The sequence below is a fragment of the Mycetomoellerius zeteki genome, unplaced genomic scaffold, assembly GCF_001594055.1.
Source record: "Mycetomoellerius zeteki isolate Tzet28-1 unplaced genomic scaffold, Tzet1.0 scaffold120, whole genome shotgun sequence".
Lineage (NCBI taxonomy): Eukaryota > Metazoa > Arthropoda > Insecta > Hymenoptera > Formicidae > Mycetomoellerius > Mycetomoellerius zeteki.
The window spans coordinates 503,328-526,100 of NW_017256127.1; the positions used below are offsets into that span (position 1 = coordinate 503,328).

General features: G+C 30.6%; 3 protein-coding genes across 3 annotated transcripts; 1 reads left to right on the forward strand and 2 right to left on the reverse strand.

The window, feature by feature from the left end:
* Window positions 1-443: 443 nt before the first annotated feature.
* Window positions 444-3,417, reverse strand: LOC108731140 (chymotrypsin-2). Its single transcript, XM_018461287.1, has 5 exons — window positions 3,088-3,417; window positions 2,182-2,344; window positions 1,607-1,856; window positions 1,180-1,317; window positions 444-747 (listed from the first exon to the last, which is right to left on the reverse strand). The coding sequence occupies exons 1-5, from the start codon at window positions 3,137-3,139 to the stop codon at window positions 592-594; spliced, it is 759 nt and encodes a 252-aa protein (XP_018316789.1). The 5' UTR covers window positions 3,140-3,417; the 3' UTR covers window positions 444-591.
* Window positions 3,418-8,920: 5,503 nt separating this feature from the next.
* PolI (DNA polymerase iota) lies at window positions 8,921-11,318 on the reverse strand. The gene is made up of 2 exons (XM_018461286.1): window positions 11,017-11,318; window positions 8,921-10,910 (listed from the first exon to the last, which is right to left on the reverse strand). Exon 2 carries the CDS (start codon window positions 10,816-10,818, stop codon window positions 9,088-9,090), a length of 1,731 nt encoding a protein of 576 aa, XP_018316788.1. The 5' UTR covers window positions 10,819-10,910; window positions 11,017-11,318; the 3' UTR covers window positions 8,921-9,087.
* A 6,815-nt stretch (window positions 11,319-18,133) lies between these two features.
* On the forward strand, window positions 18,134-20,413 carry LOC108731162 (peritrophin-48). The gene is made up of 3 exons (XM_018461319.1): window positions 18,134-18,249; window positions 18,435-18,829; window positions 19,016-20,413. The coding sequence occupies exons 1-3, from the start codon at window positions 18,243-18,245 to the stop codon at window positions 20,222-20,224; spliced, it is 1,611 nt and encodes a 536-aa protein (XP_018316821.1). The 5' UTR covers window positions 18,134-18,242; the 3' UTR covers window positions 20,225-20,413.
* The last annotated feature ends 2,360 nt before the right edge of the window (window positions 20,414-22,773 follow it).

The window sequence follows — 22,773 nt, forward strand, 5'->3', positions numbered from 1 at the left end:
CTCGGCATGCAGCTGCAAAGTTTAAGTTACTTGCTTGAAAATCTCTCCTCAACTTGAGTTAGTTATTTATGAATGCTTAGTTAATTCTCATGTAGAATGAAAATTCGATTTATTATTAGTTTATTCATATATTACTTGAATTGTTCGGATTACATGCATTATTTATTTCGTAATTCCGTTTCTATTAGAAATAAGTTAAATAGAATTTAAATAACGTAAAGAAACATATTTAAATATATCCTATTGGGAAAAAGGTAATTCGTATAAGTAATATTCCGTTTGTATGTAATAAATAAATAAAATAAGGAAAAAATGTTTTATAGTTATATAAAACATTTTTTCCTCATTTCGTTTATTTATTACATACAAACGGAATTATTTATACGAATTACTTTAGAAGAATCATAAACGCAATAAGTATTGATCTCGTACTTGTGTGTGTGTGAAATGAAATTATACCATTAACTCGTTTATTTGACAACTATCTAATCTTTTATTGTCTATCAGAATGAGGATTAATTCTTGATAGAGAATATATTTATCATTGCTATGTGCAAAATTGTAATTGTTATAAAAATGTTCGCAATCCATTTATTCGGATTTATTCTCTTGGATACATTTGTCGATCCAAGTCCGATAGGAATAGATTCGCGTGAATACATCTGGAAGTCCCTTAGCGCAAGGTGTTCCCCAGGACACTACGCCTATCAGCTCGTTATCGGCTACCAGAGGACCGCCAGAATCACCCTATACACATATGAAGAATATAACAAATTTTTTCTTGTAAATGTTATTCTATTTTTAACAAATATTAATTATAATTGCAATTTATACTGCATACACATATCATCGATCTATATAGTGTATAAATTAAAAACATGTGACTAAATTGATATATATTCGATGTATATTTTATATTTAAAACATATTATCTTTAAAAAATATATAATGATTCATATATAATGATACATTTCTATGTCAAAATATATACTGTTTCTGTAATTAAAATAATATGAAATTTTTCAATTAAGATATTCTTTAATTACATTTTTCAATTAAGCATTTAATATCGTACTAAATGCTATCAATATTTGTAAAATGTACGATAGCATGCGTCTCCTCGTGACAAAAGGGCTCTCTTCCTAGATACTCAATTATTATAGATTAGAATTTACTTACGTGACAGGCGCCTTCGCCCTGTTTGTTGAGTGTGCAGATATTATTGTTGGTTATGCGAAAGCTGCTAGTTACGCACTGCTTTTGATTGATGACCCTGAGCTGGATATGCTGTAAATTGTTCGGCGTTTCTCCCGGATACTGTAACAACCCACACATAAATAATTATTTAAATTAATCCGAAAATAATCGTTTAAATAACTCGAATTACTAAATAATCATTTTAATCCACTTTATTATTTAATTAACAAGGAACTATACTGAATGTCTCAAATGTATGGAAAACGAACAATTGGTCTTATGTATATATTACTTATACGTATATTAATATATGTATATGCATATATTGTACATATTATAATTTATAGATATGCAAGAATGAAATTTTTGTGTCTCTCAACATAACAATAGATAAATATTTTATATTTACATTAGTAGTGCCCCAGCCCGACAATATGGCCGGATAATCGGATTTGTCAAAGTTTTTGGTGGGCAGAGCAATCGGTTTCACTTTGTCTCCAAAAACGATATCTTTGTTCACTTTAATTAATCCGATGTCATGCCTGATGAGAATGGAATTATAGTAAGGATGTATCCGTTTTTTGATCGAGAAGTACTGATCACCGCCTTTGTCTAAAGTGTTTGTGCCCAATACAACCGTGATAATCTCGTCATTAAGACTGTAAATAAAGATTATAAAATTATATATAATAATTAGCTGTATATAATAATTCTCTCAAATAACTATCTTTTGCCATAATATTAAGCATAATATAATTTAAAAATTTTGAAGCTTATTTATTTTATAGAAAATATGACAATATTACTCAAAATTAATTACATATTATTATTAATTACATATTAATTGTTTTTAATATAAAATAAATTTAATCACGTTATTAATTATACATGTGTTAGGAAAGTGTGAAATGTCTTGTTTATAATTGTTAATACGAATATATTATATGTAAAATAATCTATTCTAAGAATAGTTGTCGCATATACCCGGACAAGCAATGAGAAGCTGTGACGATCCATCTTTTATTTATCACGCAACCTCCACAGAAGTGATGATTTTTATAACGAAGAGATGCTTGATAAGGAAATTGACCTTCATCGGCAGGTTTACCGCCCACGATTTTTGGGATTTGTTGAACTGACTCGTCGGCTACGTAATTATAAAAAAACTTTTCATATAAAAAGACTTCGTAATATCTTACTATTTACTTAAAATAGAATAATTCAATATTAATTTACATCAAATTTTCCGAATGATTTTCATCTTTTTATTATTATTGTTTAATTTAATAAATTAAAGAGATTCTAATATATAAATTGCATCACACACAAATGCAATAAATTAATAATTATTGCGATAAATTATTAAATTATTAATAATAAATGGCAATAAATAACAAAAAATAACAATAAAATAAACTTTTAGTTTTATTTAATACGTTTAAGATTTAAGTATACGTTTAATTTATATATAATTTAATAAAACTAAGGATGCATCCGGCTAGTATTTAGTTTTCGACAATATATTATACATTTGGCAATATATTACATATATTTCTAAAAAAATATATCAGTGATAATAAATGCTTTTAGGATATTCACATCACGATACACATCATTTTAATATAAAATTTCGACCGCATGTGTATTGCCAGAAACTGCGCAGATGCTAGCCAGATATCCAGTGCATCTCTAAATAAAATCATTTTCAGCGAAAATGGATTTTATGACAGTTGAATTTTACAATTTATTACAAAAATTTACAAATTAAAAAGAAGAGATCCTCCATATATTTTATTAGTTAATATTTTTGGAATGTGCGCGCGTGCGTGTTAACATGTAAAAAAATTTCAATATATAGAAATATATAGGAATCTTATAATATATTCTTACCTGACAATTCATGTATTGCAATAATACTTAAGATGCAGAGTATCGATAACATTTTTAGTAGACAATAAAGTCAATTAGTATAGAGCTTTACTTTGTTTTCTACGCAGTGTTTGATGATTTAATGCCAATTAATTTTTACACTCGTTTACCACCAGTTCTTATATACGCAGTAAACGATGATAATTAAGGAAATGTTGGACATTTAAATTTAGGTCAGACACCGGCCGTAAAAAGAAAATGCATTGTCCGGATGTATCTCATGCGCGATGTGATAGGTAAGGTGATATGCTGCCGTGCAGCTACGAAAATTTATGACCGGATATAGTTGTTATCGTTGCTGTATAAAAATGCGTACTGCTGAAATATATAAATTGCAATTTAAGCTCGATTTGAATTATTAAGCGATGGAGATAGTAATAATCAATAATCAATGACGATGGTAATAATCAATAATTAATGATAATATATGTAATATAAAATCTAAATATTGAATTATTAAAATTTTTATTTAAATAATTTACTTACAGATACATTTTATTTTTATGAGTTTAATAATAAAATAAGTAAAAGCATCATTTGCATATACCTATTCTCTTCGCACATACCTACTTATATTTTATTATTGTGATTCTATGGATTCGGAATTATTTGTAAAAAAAACACTATGAAATTATTTTATTTAAAACATATTTTTCCTTTAAGTGTTGTTTTATCATTTTCATTCAGATATTTTTGAAGAACACAACTTAAGACAAAATATAATTACATAATTACATAATTAATGGCACAATTATGCGGCGTAATTTATGATACAAAAAAAAACTAATTATTACAGAATTTAGAAAAACGTAATTTGATAAGAATATCTATAAATAATAAATTTATTAAAGAAACTTTTGTGATACATATAAACGTGTTTAGATTCTCAGTGAGAAATAACTTGAATCGATGTCGAATTGATATCGATAATCTTGACGGCAATTCGATATCGATTCGACGTCTAATTGGTTATTGATTATTTCTCACCGGGTCATGCGTATTTACTTCCACTTATTATAAAATATAAAATTAATATTAATTAATATAAAAAATAGACATTATATGAATTAATTTATACGAAATGCATTATATGAAATACATTGGCGATACTTTTAAAGATTACGTCTTGCATGTTTGTACGAAGAAACTTGAGCAATGATTTTATTCTATATTGCGAATTTGTGGCAAGCAAAACGTGTTATATTCTGCGATAATTTTATATTTCGCACAATCACGTCATCAGTTATTTAATTTCACGGCGAGCGATATGCGCCAGAGATATTTATAAAATTCACTTCAACCTCACACTTATCTCCTAATACATTTGCCAAGTCTGGTGATTCGATAACGCGTGTGTTTCTTTAATATGTAATTATCATTTTGACACACTTCCTTAAAAATTCAACGAATTACTATAAGCCAGAAAAAAACAAGAAAAAAAATAATAAAAGAATAAAATAAAGAATTAATTTTTTTAAAAATAATATCGAAAAATCTTATTTTATTCGTACGAATATCGTTCGAACGATTTTATATTTTAAATAAACTTTCGTTTGTTTGCGATTTAAATAAATATGAATGTGAATACATGTACGTCATATACAACCATTTATCTTACTATATCCATTATATTTATTGCTAATCTTTGGACGAAAGATTGAAAGTTACAATTCTTTAAATATTTTTACTTTTCGTAAAAATATGTAAATGTCTATAAATATTTAACGTATAATTATACAAGGAAACACAATTCGGAGATAGGTCGTAGAATTAATAGACACAATAATGTTGCATTTTAAGTTTTTTTTTATTAAAATAAATCGAAAATAATGCGAATTGCGACGTTGCGTTATCAAAGAGTCAAAGCCTACATATCGCGCTGAAACTGAAACACTCGCACCAATATTCGACATATTGTTATTCCAAGCGCGAAGTTTTGCGTTTGATCTCGACTTCGACGTTGACCCGTGCCCGGTGTTTCGCAACGCTCGTAATCCCGCCTAAACGAAGTCCGTATAAAATATGCAAATATAGATACTCACAACCAGAAATTAGAAATAAAGACGACACCGTTTCGCTTATGTTATAATAATAAAAATAAATAAAAATAAAAAAGCTCATAGCAGAGCCTTATTTATCATGTGCTATATTAGCTGCGCGTTCGGTTTGGCCATTCACGTGTTTTAAGCTTCACCCCATCTTCTTTTCGCAAGCAGTACGATAAAGATATAAGAATGAAAATTACAGCGTGTCAGTGCCCAAATCAAATGCAGTCATTGTTTCTTTGTTCTCCTTTTTTTCTCTTTTCTCTTAAACAATGTAAGCAATCTTAGTGAATATTTTGCAAATACAAAAGCTACATTATTTCGATTTATTATCTATAGACTCCCTTGTCCATAGGTAACAAATGTTTTTTAAGTATCTATAAAAAGTAAAATTGTAACTTCCGCGTAGATGTCCAGTATCACGCAATCCGCAATAGATAGTGTTTCGTGATATATATATATATATACAATATATATGTCCTACAACTCAAAATACTATAGCAAGAGTTTTTGAAAAATTAAATAAAAAATTTACGAGTACTTTTATAGCCAATTATAGATTAGATGGCCATTTATTCACGAGTTGCACGTGTGATAGTATTAGTGAGCACTGATGAGCGCGCATTTCAACACGCTCACTAAAGGACTTTGCAAAATCAAAGGAATAGACAACAAAGAATAAAGAATAAGAATGTCAACCTATCAGAAACTGTGTATTCCACAATACATAGTTTCTGATAGGTTGAAATTCTTATTCTCTATTTTCTCTTTCTTTGAGATTTTGCGCAATACTTACAGATCTCTAATACTCCATCTAAATGTAATCTGTAACTGGCCATATTTAAACTCTTGTATCTCAGAAACTATTGCTTAAAATAAAAGTTTACAAATAACTTTTTTACTGAATTTTTTGAAAACTTCCTTACTGTAGTATTTTGAATCGCAAATTTTGATGACATCCTGTATATATATATATATACACACATACATTTACGCCGTGCGCGCGCGCGTATTATATATTATACACACAATAATCACCGTATACCACACATATATTGAGAAGTGGCATTCAAATTTTATGATTGTCTAGTATATCTGTCTTTCGAATAATTACATATGTATTTATGTACTATATTTCTCAATGAGAGAGAAGCTCCACGCCAGTGGCTAATGTCCCTGGCGGGAATAACCGAGTATTTCTTTCACGCGATATTTACCACTCGATGTTCAACATATATATTACACAAGCAGAGATCGAAAGCAATATTTCATAAATTGTGAATTCGGAGATCTGTTCTTTTTCGAAAAATTCTGAACTAGTGCAATAAGTTAGAGTGAAACAAACTATACCTGTTTCACTCTAACTTATTGCACCAGTGTCCACCACTTCAGAACTTGGGGTGGAAAAAGAACAGACCATAGATTTTTCGATGCTACGAATACACGAAGATCTCTATCTTTTATTTATGACGATAAAAATGCGATAACCAACATAAGATCTCCTTTTGCATGTCTGTAGCAAGGAAAATTAAATTCACGAAATTATATCATTTTCGATCCTTGATTTAACAGTACTAAAAATAGAATTTTCTTCTCAGAACATTAAATTATATTAATTACTTATCCATCCAGGATTACAACATCGAATGTCAGCACCTTATTTTACTTACGTACAGCGTGATAAACGTATACTTATTTAATACGCTTTTTTTGTAACTGAACTTATCATATACTAAGGTAAATATAATCTTTTCATTAATTTTGTTCAATTAAAAACAGATTGGTCTTAACATATATATTTTATCCTTATAAAAATATACGTTACAGTAAATGAATACAGTTCATGTTGCATTATAGTAAAAACGACAGCATCAATAACAAATATACTGTAACTGCAAAACTAAAACTTCAAGACAATTGTCTTCCTGAAAATTTTTCGTTTATTAATTGTAATCGAACTAAATTATATTATGATTAACTAAATATATTTTTTTAATGTTATGGATAAACTAATATTGAAAAATAATTGTAAAATAATCGTTAGTGTACTTTTCATTGTTGCTGTCAAAATAATTAAAAATAATATAAATTGTATAATGGATCAATACAAAACTATGATCTCTTTCTTTTGTCACATTATGTTATACAAAACCGGGACAATATATTAAATGCAATTGAAGACAGATACATACACACACACACACATACGCACGCACGCACGCACGTACGCATGCACAATCTTCCGTCAGGCAAAATTTGCAAATGCACTTTGAAGAATTAAAATGTATGTGATATAAAGGCACAGAAGAAAAACTTATGCAGGATGATTCTTATTCTAGGATTCTTAGGCCCGTATTCATAGTCAGTTTTTATATTCAAAATCGTCTTAAATTCAGTCTTGAGGTGTCACGAATCAATCAGAGGGTCGCATTAGCGTCTTAAGACGTTACTTAAGACAATTTTGAAATAAGAACCGACTATGAATACCGGCCTTAGTTACACATTAATTTAGACATGACATTAATTTAGAGCACAATGAAATAAAAAATATATATCATAAACAATGATTGATTACACTCTTTGACAAAAAAATGATTTTCTTTCAAACATTGGAACAAGACTAATCATTTTTTATAATATATCACTGAATACGAATGCATTTTCCAAATTGTTCTATCGCATCGGAATTCTGAGAAATTTGTCATTTAATTTGCAAGAAAGAACTATGTTGTGTAAAGGGTATTTTGTCACATTATAACTAGAATGTATAATATACTGAAGAAGTTTTATTGCAATAAAAATTAAATTTGTTGTTGTTAAGATTTTCAGCCCTCAAAAGGATTTTTTAGTATTGGCTATGGTTAATATTCACAGTTGTTAAATATAGGATCTATTATGGAAAAATTGTAAATTAAGTCACTAATAATTTCACAAACAGCTTTCAACTATATTTATTTAAACATATAACTGTTTTTTTCATTAAATACGAATTCTGTATTAAAATTAACAAATCAAAATAATAGATTCAATATAGCAGAATATCAAAATTTTAAAATGTTCGGATTGTTGCAAAATGTATAAATATCTTTCATGATTTTGAATTTGTCAATTTTGACATCGGATTCGTCTACAGTGGTCTAAAAATCATTACATTTAACTAAACATAATTGAAAACTAGTAAATTGTCAATGACTGATTTACTTTTCCACAATCGATCCCATATTTAACCGTGAATATCTTATTACCCATATCTTATTATCCATAGCCGATACTATAAAACCCTGTTGGTTGAGAGTCCTAACATGTTTAATTTTGATTGCAATAAAACTTTTCCAATACGTCATACATTATAACATGACAAAATATGTAATGTAGCTCTTTTTATAAATTTCTCCAAATTGTGATATGATGGAGCGATTTGGAAAATGCATTCGTATTCAGCATCCAAAAAATTATGGGAAATGTCTGGTCCCGTTCTGGTGTTTTTTTTTTTGTCAAATAGTGTTATTCAAGTTGTTTTCCAAATCATAACATTTTAAAGAAAGTATTGCAAATGTAAGTTCATTTTGTACGATATATTCAGGTTTGAATTAACATTTATTGGTACTATAGCATCCCTTCCGCTTTTAATAAAACAAAACACTAGATGCATTCCCTATAATAAATGTATATGAAGAGAGAGACACTGTAAATCTTTTTAACTTGTATGTATTTCAATTTGTGTAATAATTTAGAAAAAAAAGCCTGGGTATGTGGGATAATTTGCTATATAACATGTTTTATAGAATTTGGCATCCAAAATAGTAAAAATTAAGAATCATATCCTGCATAATACCATATGGTGCTGTCATTTAATGTTGTCAATTCAAGTGCATATGTGTAAACGCGACATTCAATACTAGATCACACATCTCCGTCACTTATTAGCTATGAAGTATTTAAGTATATTATTTGGTTTTGGTTTGCTGGTTGTGGGCCAAGAACGAGTGACCTCTCTCCTCTCAATAGACAGAGTTTTGAAAACTGTAGTATCCACCGTAGGTGATAATTGCATTGGTGATGAAGGACTCAATCTTAAATCAGCCATTTCATTACTTGGCGATTCTCGAGGACCTCTCAGCCATACTTCCAGCTTGGTTTTCTTCGGTAGTGGTTCTACCTCGTTTTGTAAATCGTCTTCCGTGTTCTGACTTGCCATGCACAATTTTGAGATTGGTGAGCACGAAAGACTTGAAGTAGCAGTGTTCATCAAGCTCATCGCTGATTGATCTGAGCTGTCATTGCTATCTTGATTAATACTCATTGGTGATCCCTGATTCATTTCAGAAATACCTTCTTCGGAGCTGATGTCTAAAACGGAATGGACGGCGACTTGTTTGCACAAGAAAGGTGCAATACTACTCCTGCCATATGATCTCTCCTCGAACTTTGTGAATGCAACTCCCAGAAGTGATAAGTGGAATGGTTTGGAGACGTCGACTATTCGATGGAATAGCTTCATGGCAAGTGTCAACATTTTATTATGATCATATACGCCGTTTTTTGTGGATGGTAAGAGATGTTTCGGCAATGCGCATTGCCTAGTCTCTCTCTTACCTGAAGTGGGTTTGTTCAAATCATGCTTTCTCACTGTTATTCTCATAGCAATAGGAATTCTACCATCCTCCATTGCTAATTCTGTTAATCTTCTTAATAGTGCACCTAATCGTGACTCTACTTCAGCTACCAGCGACACACTTTTAAATCCATCTTCCAGACCTATAGACTGTTTTTTTCCAGATGGTTTTACTGCTGCCTCATCAATTCCCTCTGCATTGTCTTTCAGTCGTCTCGCTAGGTCAATACCAATTTTTAATTCCAGATTTTCTAAAGGTATTCTACGTAGATCATCAACTGTCCTTATATTATTCGATAATAATAATTCTGTAGTCTTTTGTCCAACACCAGGTATTTTGGACACAGAACCTATTGTTGATAGCAACAATGGACCGCTGCATGGAAAGATCAATGTCTGTTGATTTGGTTTGTTTAACGATCCTGCTAATTTAGCTAAAAGTTTATTGTGTGCTATTCCAGCACTGCAAGTAAGATGTAATTCCTCGTAAATGCGATTCCTTATGTCAGCTGCTATTTTCGAGCCAATAATCAAGCGTATATGACACCCGCATGGACATTCCTCCTCTGAGGGACCAAATATCTTGCTTACTTCTTTTAAATCTTCAAATTCTGTACTTGAGCTGCTCATATCAAGTTCTGTATCATTCTGAGATTTGAGCTGTTTTTCTACAATTGATGTCACATCAAGAAAATTATCATCAAAGCCCAGTCTTTCCACTAACGGTGTAAACTGATGCAAAATTTCAGATATTTTAGTCGAATAATGACGATAGTTTGTTAAATCTTCTCCGTTTACCAAAGCTAGCTCCGGACACAAGCGCAAAGCTTCTTGTACTGACATACATTTTTTTATTCCATATTCTCTTGCCAGATAGTTGCTGGTAACTACTATACTTTTTTGTTGCACACCTAATGGCCTTCCTTCCAATTCGGGATGATTAATCATTTCCACCTGAGCATAGAAACAATCGACATCCAAATGGATGATGGTTTTTGGATGGTGCATAATATCAAAACCTGCAGTATCCATAGATGTTTAATACAAGGCAGTATCTTTGTAAATGATAAAATTCTCTGTACAAAATTCTCACGTTCCACTTTTCAGAGCTTCTTAAACTGCGTCTGCAACATATATATACATACATAAAATTAATAAATGATCTTAAAGCGTTTTAAATAAGAAACTGATAATGCTTATTTTTAAAAGAGTTTTTACATGAATTTTTACATGAATTTGTAATGCACTTCAACTTCGCAGAAGATGAAAATATTTCCAAATAACAGAACGAAGGCAATGAGGATATCAGTTGCGCGTGAGAAACAGAACCTGCGCTATTGTTAGTTCGTGTGGGTTTTCACTCCCGAAAGTTGTTTGACACTTTCGGTGGATCTACGATCCAATCTCAAAGTATGAGGCACGTTTCTGTCAATCGGCGATTTGTGCAATCGACAACGCAAAACAAAGCTCTCATAACAAACAGATAGAAACTTGTTTACAGTAAATCAATTCATTTTCACATGGTAGCCATGTTTTTAAATTGTCATAGATACAGATAATGTATACAAGAAATTCCAGAATCTATGCGAACCTATGCGGACCTATCGAGATATAAGATGGTCGCATTCATCTTGTCATGAAAACTATCAACAGATAAGAAATATCACAGAGACCTCTCGTGGAGAAAAGTAAACTTCATGTTTGTCATTTTGTAAAGAATTTAAGGGTTATGCATAATGGAAGAAGTATAAGGGCCCCTGCACACAAAATTCCGTAACTCCGGATCTACAAACAGAGATTCTAAGGGCGAGTTCACACCTTGACTGAAAAGCAGAAAGCGGAAAAGCAGCAGCCAATCAGAACTCGCATTGGTCGACAATTTCGGCTTTTTGTACTACTTACCAACGCGAGTTGTGATTAGCCACTGCTTTTCCGCTTTCTGCTTTTCCGTCAAGGTGTAAACGCGCCCTAATGGTGTGGTCCCATGGTGCGGAATTGGCGTAATGGCTACGTTTACACCGTGTATTTAGGCCGCGGCCATACAATAGATGTCCTTGTTTATCCTGTAGGTTAAACAAAGATACCTATCGTATAGGTCGCGGACTAAGCGCACGGTGTAAACGTAGCAATGAGAAATTGGCGGAACGCTCGTGATTGGTTTAGAAAAGACATACCGGCGGAGCGCAATCGACGGAATGCTTGCGATTGGACGGACATCGTTCCGCCAATTCCGCATTGCGTATACGTTCCCCACCATGGGACAGCGCCATAAGGGTGCCATTACATGAGCGCAGAAACACGGAAACGCGGAAAAGCCCAACCAATCAGTAATCGGTAAAACGCGAAACCATAATAGCGGATCGCTTTTGATTGGTTACGCGTTTCGGAGAATAGCGAACAGCTTTTGAACGCTGCTTTGCATTGTGGCAGAGTGAAGGTAAAACTCCAGCTTTTCTTTGCTGCATGAAATTGTACCTTTATGCATACCCAACCCTGGTATAGAGGTTGTGACGTGAACAAACCTCTAGGGCTGCGTTCGGAAACATCACCCGAATGCTTCCGTGTATCGTTTTATCCTTGTTGTTCACCCAATGTTAAATAAAAATAAGATGATACACGAGGGCACCAGAGTGATGTTTCCGAATGCAACCTAGAGTGTTTGAGGTTTGGAGCAAAGTTGGCGTATGTTTATTGTTTATGACACTGGAGCGGTCCAAATGGCTTTATGATGATGGCAATGAGATTATTATTTTAAATTAGCCAATTAGCGATGTGGGCAAATGATATGTACACCCATACAAAAAATATCGCTGTTGGATCAAAATAAATTTTGAAGGAAAGAAAATAGTATTTTACGATGACGTTGGTAAAAATTTTGATAGCTTTGGTAATTTTTTAATACAGTCACAAAAATGACCAATAACATTTTTTTCGATACAAAATTCAATTTATCTCGAAAACTTTACGCGCTACGCAAATTCTGTGGCCACATTCGCATTTAGCGCGCAAAAATACATATATATAGTATATGTCCATATACGTAAATTTTAAAATATATATATACCTGCATATAAAATTTGCAATTAAGTATAAAATATAATATAATAATTATATAAAATTATATATAAAATTGTATATATAAAATTATAGATATATAATATAAAATATATATTGATTAGTTCCTTTTCTGTACTTTTTTTATTTGTATCACAAATTGTATTTCAAATTATATTCAGTAATAATAAAAGAACTATTTTCAATAATATATAGTTGCAAATATATGCGCTGCAATATTGCTACGATATTACAGCGCAATCTTGCTGAAGGCGGACATTTTTATGATTCTATGACATTGCAACAATGTTGCAAATACATTGTGCAATCTATTTGCAATATTACAATATTGCAATGAGATATATCTGCAATCATTTTGCAATCTTTTTGTGCTGTATGGATGGAAAACTACTTATACGAGTATATCTTTTAAAAAAACCTTGCAGACTTGTGTAATTAATTATAATTAATAAATGTAACTTGTAATTTAACTAATAAGTGTCAAGATATTTATGATGTCAATATATATTGTACAATAATTAAAGAATATTTTAAAAACATATACGATACGATACATTTGTAATAATCTCCATCTGTTCTAAACAATTTTGTATAAAAAAACCTATATATGTTATTTTACAAAAACTTGAGATAAATTTTGATAGGTCCAAAAAACTAATTTAAAAAATTTTCTGTTACACAAATAATATTTTCTTATCGTTATCAAGAGATTTTTCGATATATATCTTGGTTAGTCACTAACAAGGAAAGGCTTCCAGATATCCCTCTCCGATTTTAATGAAACTTAGTGGGTTTATAGAGGGGATAAAAATATTTGATACGCATTTTCTTATCAACAACCAAACATGTTAAATGTTTAATGAGTGAAATCAATCCTCGGAAATCAGCTAAATTTTTATTATCTTTCGGTTACAACTTCTGAACAAAGTATAATAACGTAATATATTGTTAATGTACAAAGTGTACAGAATTTCGAAAGCTATCCATTAGTATATAAAAATTAACCTGGTATGCTCCCCTATATTACCAATCTATCATTTCCGAAGTCACGCGCAAATACAATTCTAGTGGATGGTTTGTCGCGATGCTACCGGGGAATTAGAGACTAATGTTTAGAAGACGACTCAAACAATTTGGCGTACAATATCGGATTTTGATATTCTGTATATTTTGTACATTTACGAAATTATGTTATTATGTTTCGTTCAAAAGTTATTTAAAAAATAAAAATTTGGCCAATCTTCGAAAAATAATTTCACTCCTTAAATTTGTTTAATTGCCAATAAAAGAAAATATGTTTATCGAATATTTTCATCCTAACTGCAAATCTATCAATTTTCATTAAAATCGGTGAAGAGATACCTGAGAACTTTTCTTAGATAAGATATATAAAAATTAAGTGACTTACAGTATGATCCACTTTAAATTGTACTTTGATTTGTGCTCTCTAAATTTTTTGGAGTGAAATTTCACTCCAAAGAATGAAAATACTGCTACCACTGAAAATATTTGCACTCTTGAATAAGAGTGGCAGATTTTCACTTTTTTGGAGTAAGATTTCAATCTTTTGAAGTAAGATTCACTCCAGAAGGAGTAAATCTCAGTCCAAAAGAGTGAACTTGAATTAATCTAGTGAATCTTACTTCAAAAGATTGAAATCTTACTTCAGAAAAGTGAAAATCTGCCACTTTTATTCAAAAGTGCAAATATTGTCAATCTTGTTTAATAGTTGCAGTATTTTCATTCTTTTGGAGTGAGATTTGATTCCAAGAAATTTAGAGAGTAAAATATGTTTAGAAAACATATTGAATTTAATTGATAATATAATATACGTATAGGGATATAATATAAAAATACGTATAGGGACATAAGATAAAAAAATATTTTACAATCAACATTATTCCTCTGACGAAAATAAAAATCAAATCGTAAGTCTAATGTAAGGAGAGACAAAAGCGTAAATAACGAAGTTTCTAGGAGGCGAAAATTGAAACAACGAAATGTAAAAAGACGTTTCATGCTTTTTTACGTTTCATTGTTTCAATTTTCCTCCTAGATATTTCGTTTACGTTTCTGTTACTCTCTCTCTTACATTCAACTTATGCTCCAATCTTTAGTGATGCTTTTGAATCCAAAATTTATTTAAGGATTTTATTAGATAATCATAAAGTATCATATATGCAAAAAACTGATTATATTCAGTTCAGGTCCAAGTTCATCCAAGAATTTTTTTATTCTATTTGTAATTATTCCTGTCATCGTAGCTCTTCTTAATAATAATGATAAATTGATCAAAACGTATTGATATAAAAGGAATATTTGATAGTAAGGAGCGAAAGATGAAAAGCTCTTAATTTTATTTCATGTTCCTAAATTTATATTAAGAGATACAAAAGATAATCATTAAGCTTAAAAAAGAACATTAATAAATATTACATTTTGGACGTAACTGATATAATTTCAGAAATGTTACCTATATGAAATAGGAAATTTTCTCTTGCGATCTCTCAATGATCATTTTTCGTGCATATCCAAATGTGCGTAAGCAATTTTTATATTCATAAGTGATAGCGATTTATTGCAGTCTATTAACACAGAATTTTCGACATTCTCATTTATTATTATAAAAAAAGATAGCAACCGATATAGCAAGCGATATGTGTATATAATACAAAATAAATAATAGATCGAAATATCAATATTTTTTATTTTCGTTTATTATAATCGTGTATAGAAATTTCTGATATCCCCCATTTAATTGTAGAACCGGAAAGTCTTCTACCATTTTGCAATTTTTGCAATAGTTAGAGATATTAATTTTTAAAGATTACCGAATAAACGGTATATCGGATAAAATCGATACACATATAAGACAATTTTAAAATATCTTTCAGTGTTCTTTATGAAATATTTTAAAGATATTTCTTAGAAAGAACTCTTAAAGATATCTTAAAGTTGTCTTATACATCGATTTTAGACATTTTGCTTATTGAGTAACTAAAAAAAGATATTGCGAAAATTACAAAATGGTAGAGGAATTTTCGATTCAGTCTTTTTATTAGAAATAGCACTATATGATTAGTGGGCGTTATTTAAGATATACCCTGTATAGAGTCTTCTGTACAAATTGCTCGCTGAATCTAGATTATCATGATAAGTTCGAGATTCTGATTCGGTATTTTTGATATGTCATTCGACTGTCATTCTGGCTTATTAAAAATTCTTAGAACTCCACATACTTAGGAGAATGAAAAAAACGAAAGAAATGATTTGCGACAAGTTATTAACTTAATTCAAAATTCCATTTAAGTATAAATAATAGTATTGTAATAATAATTACAAGTAGCGGATAACCTTCCGAAAACCTGAATTTCCTCCGATTTTGTTGTCAATTGGTATACTACAAGTAGCTCAATAATTACAATTGTGATAAAAATTTACTATGTAGAATTGAATGTAACATACATAACGAGAAATAATCTTGTCAAACACTACAGCACAATAAAATTTTAAAATCAATAAAGCATTTTATGTTCTTAACTAATTCAATTATAAGCAATTAATTTTTTAAATTTCTTTGATGTTGCGTATTGTATCAGTGCTGATTATATATTTTGATAATGAGATGTTACATATATACCTACTTTGATAATATTGATCAGTCGAGATATCGCCACTTTCAAATTTTAAGGTCTCAACTGATAATGAAAGATTATATCAAATTATTCGACGAACTTGGCACCATAGTTATTTATAATTTTGATAAAATGTTACGTTTTAATTATTTATGATGATAATAATTTTATTTTTGTAGTTTAAATTATAACAAACTCAACATTTTATTTAAAATAAACTCTGCGTAATATTTCTCTTTTTCCGCTACCGTATAAAAAGAATAAAAAAATAAATACTTAAATTAGAAGTTACTTATAAATATTTAACTTAAAAAACTATAATTTTTTTAATAATGGCTATACCCATATAATGCGTATTGAATTAAGGCTATAGTAAATTTCTGTCTACGAACATCTCGACGCATTAATCAAATTGCGAATCATTTTATGCTATGATCTTTTCATAGCATAATAAAAATGATAAAAATTTTAATAACAAAACTTTATCATAATCACTTACTAATCAAAAATTACCTTGACATCTTAACTAACATTTTATTTCCATACTCATATATTTTTTTATCTATAATAAGTATAAGTCATTCAGCTCTTGATGAAATCAAATTTAATCAGAACATTGAATCTTTGATATAAAAATTCAATTTCCCTATGTCATTATATAGTTTGCCATTTCCTTACTTGAGCTTATAAAACTTATTATCAATTTATATTTACGTAAGAATTTTTCATTGTGGTCAAGTCTAATGGAGGCAATAATTCTTTTGTCTAATAATTTTTATAATTCTCTCTTCCGATACAATGAAAAATAAATTTCTTCAAGACTGTGACATTTTCCTATATGAATATTTGAGATACTAAAAGCCTCCCAACACATTTTTGACAAATAACACACAAAAAATTATAATAAATGTTATAATTTAAAACATACATATTATAATAATATATCAAAATATTCTTTTTATTTTTTAGATATTTTTATTAATAAAATAATTAATAACTTTTAATAATTAAAGAAATACAGTAAAAAAAGAATTTATATAAATATTACACTGAAAAAAAATACAGTCAATTTTAACAAATATTTAGTTCAATACATAGTTGGTAGTATTGAACTAAATATTTATTAAAATTGACTATATTTTTTTTCAGTGTATAAATACATATATATTTATATATTATATATACGTATGTAGATTGTAATTTTTATAAGATATTTATTTGCGGTATCTGCGCATATGTTTGTGTTACATTCATTATTATAACTTTAAATCTTTTGTTTTCTTTGGATCTGTACAAATTTATACCATATACATATACAGGGTGTACGGCAATTTTTTGCCAAGCGCTTTTGTGTAGCTAGAGCGGACTAAATTGAATTGAAAAGTCTTCTATCATTTTGCAATTTTCGCAATGTTTAACGAGATATTAATTACTAAAAATTGCCGAATATTGATCTTCAATAATTTTTTACTCAAATATATATATGTACACTATGCGAATACGTGAGAATCTGGAGTTCCAAAAGAAATAAAAACGGCTTTGTTTTTTAACAGATATGATAATCTGTCCTTGTGTCATACGATAACGTGATTATAAAAGGCGACAACGCTCTTTAATTCATTCAGTCATGTATTCAACTGACTAATTAGTGAGGTGTTAACAGGATATTTTTATATATACAATACGGAATTTGTTTTCTCTTTAAGACAAATCTTTCTTCGTTAAGAATAAAATAGGTGACAGGCGATGAAGGGTGAGCATTGATAAATTTTTATAATAAAAACTACAGTAATAAAACTATTGAGAAAGTTTTATATACTGTGTTGAGATTATTTGAGTCACTAAATCCAAATTATATAAATACAAATAATTGATATTTCATAAATTGCAATAATAGTTAATTAAATTTTGATCAAAATATTTTGTTGTTCAATACAGGAATATACCTAATCGCCATCGCCTTTTTGGCATCTTGGACTGTAATCACCGCGAGTAAATTACCTATTATTTTTGAAACTGAAGACGAATGTCCGGTGCTAGACATTTTCCCACCCAAAGTAATATCTCACAAAACAGATTGCACTAAATATTACGAGTGTAAAAACAATCAGAAACAATTACGCTTTTGCGAAGTCGGCCTGTATTTTAGCAAAAGATGGGGTGGTTGCGTCACACAGGAAATTTCAGATTGTTCACAAGATGAGAGTGATGACCAGTGTCCAAACCCGGATCCTTGCCCACCGAAATTAATACCTATCAAAGAAGATTGTACTAAGTATTACGAGTGCAAAAACAGTAAGAAGGAACCGCGCTCTTGTAAGGTCGGTCTATACTTTAGCCAAAGGTGGCATGGTTGCGTCAATCGGGAGATTTCGGATTGTCCAATTCTGGATTTACCAGAATGTCCAAATCCGGACACTTGCCCGCCGAAATTAATATCTCACGAAATGGATTGCACTAAGTATTACGAGTGCAAAAACAGTAAGAAGGAACCGCGCTCTTGTAAGGTCGGTCTATACTTTAGCCAAAGGTGGCATGGTTGCGTCGATCGGGAGATTTCAGATTGTCCCTTAACAACTCCAACTCCGACCTCGACAACTCCGACTCCGACCTCGACAACTCCGATTCCGACCTCGACAACTCCGACTCCGACCTCGACAACTCCGACTCCGACCTCGACAACTCCGACTCCGATCTCGACAACTCCGACTCCGACAACTCCGCCTTTACTAGAATGTCCAAATCCGGACACTTGCCCGCCGAAATTAATATCTCACGAAACGGATTGCACTAAGTATTACGAGTGCAAAAACAGTAAGAAGGAACCGCGCTCTTGTAAGGCCGGTCTATACTTTAGCCAAAGATGGCATGGTTGCGTCGAGCTGGAGATTTCGGATTGTCCCTTAACAACTCCAACTTCGACTCCGACCGCGACAACTCCGACTTCGACCTCTACAACTCCGATTTTACTAGAATGTCCAAATCCGGACTCTTGCCCGCCGAAATTAATATCTCACGAAACGGATTGCACTAAGTATTACGAGTGCAAAAACAGTAAGAAGGAACCGCGCTCTTGTAAGGCCGGCCTATACTTTAGCCAAAGATGGCATGGTTGCGTCGAGTTGAATATTTCGGATTGTTTACCAAAAGAATGTCCAAATCCGGATACTTGCCCGCCGAAGTTAATATCTTACGAAACGGATTGCACTAAGTATTACGAGTGCAAAAACAGTAAGAAGGAACCGCGCTCTTGTAAGGCCGGCCTATACTTTAGCCAAAGATGGCATGGTTGCGTCGAGTTGAATATTTCGGATTGTTCTTTGCCAATTTCACCTTCGATCTCGACAGCGACTTTGACCTCGACAATTCCGACTGCGCATTATTGCACAGACGGCGATCTACTGAAACACGAATGTACATGTACTAAATATTACTTATGCATAGAGGGTTACAAAGCTTTATTTGAGTGTCCGGCCGGCAAGCACTTTGATATTTCAACGAAAACTTGTCAACCAGGTACAAGTTGCCTTCAAGTAACTCCAAGTTCAATTTCGAGTCCGACTTCGATTCCAATTACATCCCAGTGCACAGAAAATGAATATATGCCTCATGAGTGTGAGTGCAACAAATACTACGAGTGCAAAGTTGGTCGGAAGGCCTTGCGTGAATGTAACGATGGAATGATCTTCGACAAGGCGTTGCAAACATGCGTTCTAGGTCAATGTTGAAATGATCCGATCAAAGGATATATTCTTTGGAACATTATACGCAATAAGTTATGTCATCGACCACATGACCGATTTCGAGTAATCTCGATATACTTGTGCTCCGATTGTTCAAATCAGAATAATTCTTAGAACCCACATAAATTACATACATATTATTACATTTTTATGTTATTAATATTTAAAACATTTCAAGTGATGTATTAATTATATGTACAATATTAATTATTATATATATAATAAAATTTCTAAAGAATAGAATTAATGTTATATTATTAAATATTACAGTATTTATTTTGTTTTCTTTTGTAAAAAATAATTATTCACAGTATATTTACAGTATCATATATTTAAATAATTAAATAAATTTTTGTTAGAAAACATTTTAGATTAAATAAATTTGTTAATTAGTGTTAGTAGAAATATATAGAATATTTAATTTATAAAGAAAATAATATTCTAAATAATAATAAAAATTATATATAAATTATAAATAATAATAAAAACTAAATAATAATAAAATAAAAATATTTATCTTTTAATCTATAAAATTAGAGAAAAAAATTTTCAGATTGATAGGAATTTATAAACTCAAATATTCATGTGATATAATACATATATTCTCGATTTGATATTAATTTTAATATTATTATGATTAAAACTTTTTTTATCTTTTTGGTTTACTTCTTTCCTTTCTTTATAGTTTTTTACCATTATTTTTATTTTTTATTCTTTACTGTAATAGATCTAACGGTATCTTTTATTATAATAAAATATATACGTGATTGAGGCTTGTTAGTGCTGATTATACTGCAGAAAAGAAATGTACACGTGTTACTTGTAACGCCTTTACTTTTTATCGTTGCTTTGTTATAATAAATATAATAACAACTTTATAACAACATCGTTATTTATACTACTTTATAGTAATAATTTAGTAATAACGTTGCGAATTTTTTATGATGGTAATAGTAACATCAGAGTTGGAAAGGTCACTCATTACTGAAAAAAATAACTTTATTTATAATTAATTACATACTTTATTTGTTACTCTCTCTCTCTCTCTCTCTCTCTCTCTCTCTCTCTCTCTCTAACATAAAAAATAACTCGTCGATGCGCGTTACAAATTATTTATTACTTTTTTCAGTAAATAATGTGTAATGGTGACAAGTTATTTTTCGAAGTGACTTTTTTAACCTTTAGCGCAACCTCAGCGTTTATACATATAGTTAATTCCTAAGTAGCACACAGCTCTTACAAAGCGTGAATAAAGCGCATATAATCACTTTTTAGCGCTTTGCAAGCGCTGCTGTGCTACTTGGGTATCATTATATATAGTCATGAAAAATTACAACGTCATTATCAAATTGTTATAAAAAATAACGGTAAAAAAATAACTCTTCCATTCCTTATCCTACTGCCTATGTCCTAGTATCTCCTAATATTGTTCCAGATGAGAGCTTATACGGCGAGCTCCTACGCATAAACAGCGATTTGAAGAAATATGACTGTCACATAAATATTGCAGATGCAGCAATGAAGACTGGCTGTTCGAGTATTGCCAAAATGGTCAACATTTTAGCGAGATTTAAAAAAATGTGCATGAATTTAATAGATACCGACTACGATAAAAATATCAAATCTAAACCAAGTAATTGCTCAAATTCTGGTCCCTTAAAACGATCTTACGAATACGACTATAGGTTATATTCAAGTGTGAAAATGGAAAGAAAAAAAATATACGATTGTACAGTTGAGGATACTATTTCGATATAATACTAATTTGAAATGTGATGTCATAGCAAATGTGAAAGACTGTATTGGTTCCTAAGGTACATTCAAAAATTTAGTATATCATTTTATCTTTATTCACCGAATGTTAAAAATATAAACTCTACAAATATAAACTCCCGGGCGAAATTTTTGAACGTAGCCCTGCACATTGGACGCTACATGACAAAAGTTGGTTTGATCGAGTTTGTCTTTTTTCTTTAGGACAGAATATGTATTTTCCGGAAAAACAAGTGATTGTTTTACTATCCTGTCACATTTTTTCACAGGATAAACTACCGCGTCCACTGTGCAGGATATTAAAATAAAAATAGCTGGAACGATTGGCTGTGTAGATCACATCGATTTGAAAATATAAAGAAGTTGAGAGAAAGTTGGACCAAATTGCAACTTGCTAAAACTACACTGCTGTATTTATAGGAGTAGATAATTTTGTTAAGATATTTTAATAAATCTGATAATCTAAGATTGTGTTGAAACTTTCTTATTATTTTAACTCCCTGATAACGTACGCCACATTGGACACATGATATTTCCAATCAAATAGAAGACTTATGGAGATCGAAATGAAACTACAAGGTGTTTCAGACCTACGGGAGTAGGTAGAGCGAACTAAACTGAGTTGTAAAATCCTCATTTTGCAATTTTTTCACAATAATTAATATATTAATTTCTAAAGATCACTAAATAGCACGGTTTACCATTAAATACAGGTGCGCGACAAGAGAGGACCGCCCGGCCCACCGTCGTAGGTTGCTAGG

Coding starts and splice junctions, on each gene's coding strand:
- LOC108731140 (XM_018461287.1), bottom strand. CDS start 3,139: ATGTTATCGATACTCTGCATCTTAAGTATTATTGCAATACATGAATTG. Junction 2,345..3,087: donor TGCAATACATGAATTGTCAG/GTAAGAATATAT, acceptor ATAATTACGTAG/CCGACGAGTCAGTTCAACAA. Junction 1,318..1,606: donor CGGGCTGGGGCACTACTAAT/GTAAATATAAAA, acceptor GGGTTGTTACAG/TATCCGGGAGAAACGCCGAA.
- PolI (XM_018461286.1), bottom strand. CDS start 10,818: ATGGATACTGCAGGTTTTGATATTATGCACCATCCAAAAACCATCATC.
- LOC108731162 (XM_018461319.1), top strand. Junction 18,830..19,015: donor CTTGTAAGGTCGGTCTATAC/TTTAGCCAAAGG, acceptor GTCGGTCTATAC/TTTAGCCAAAGGTGGCATGG.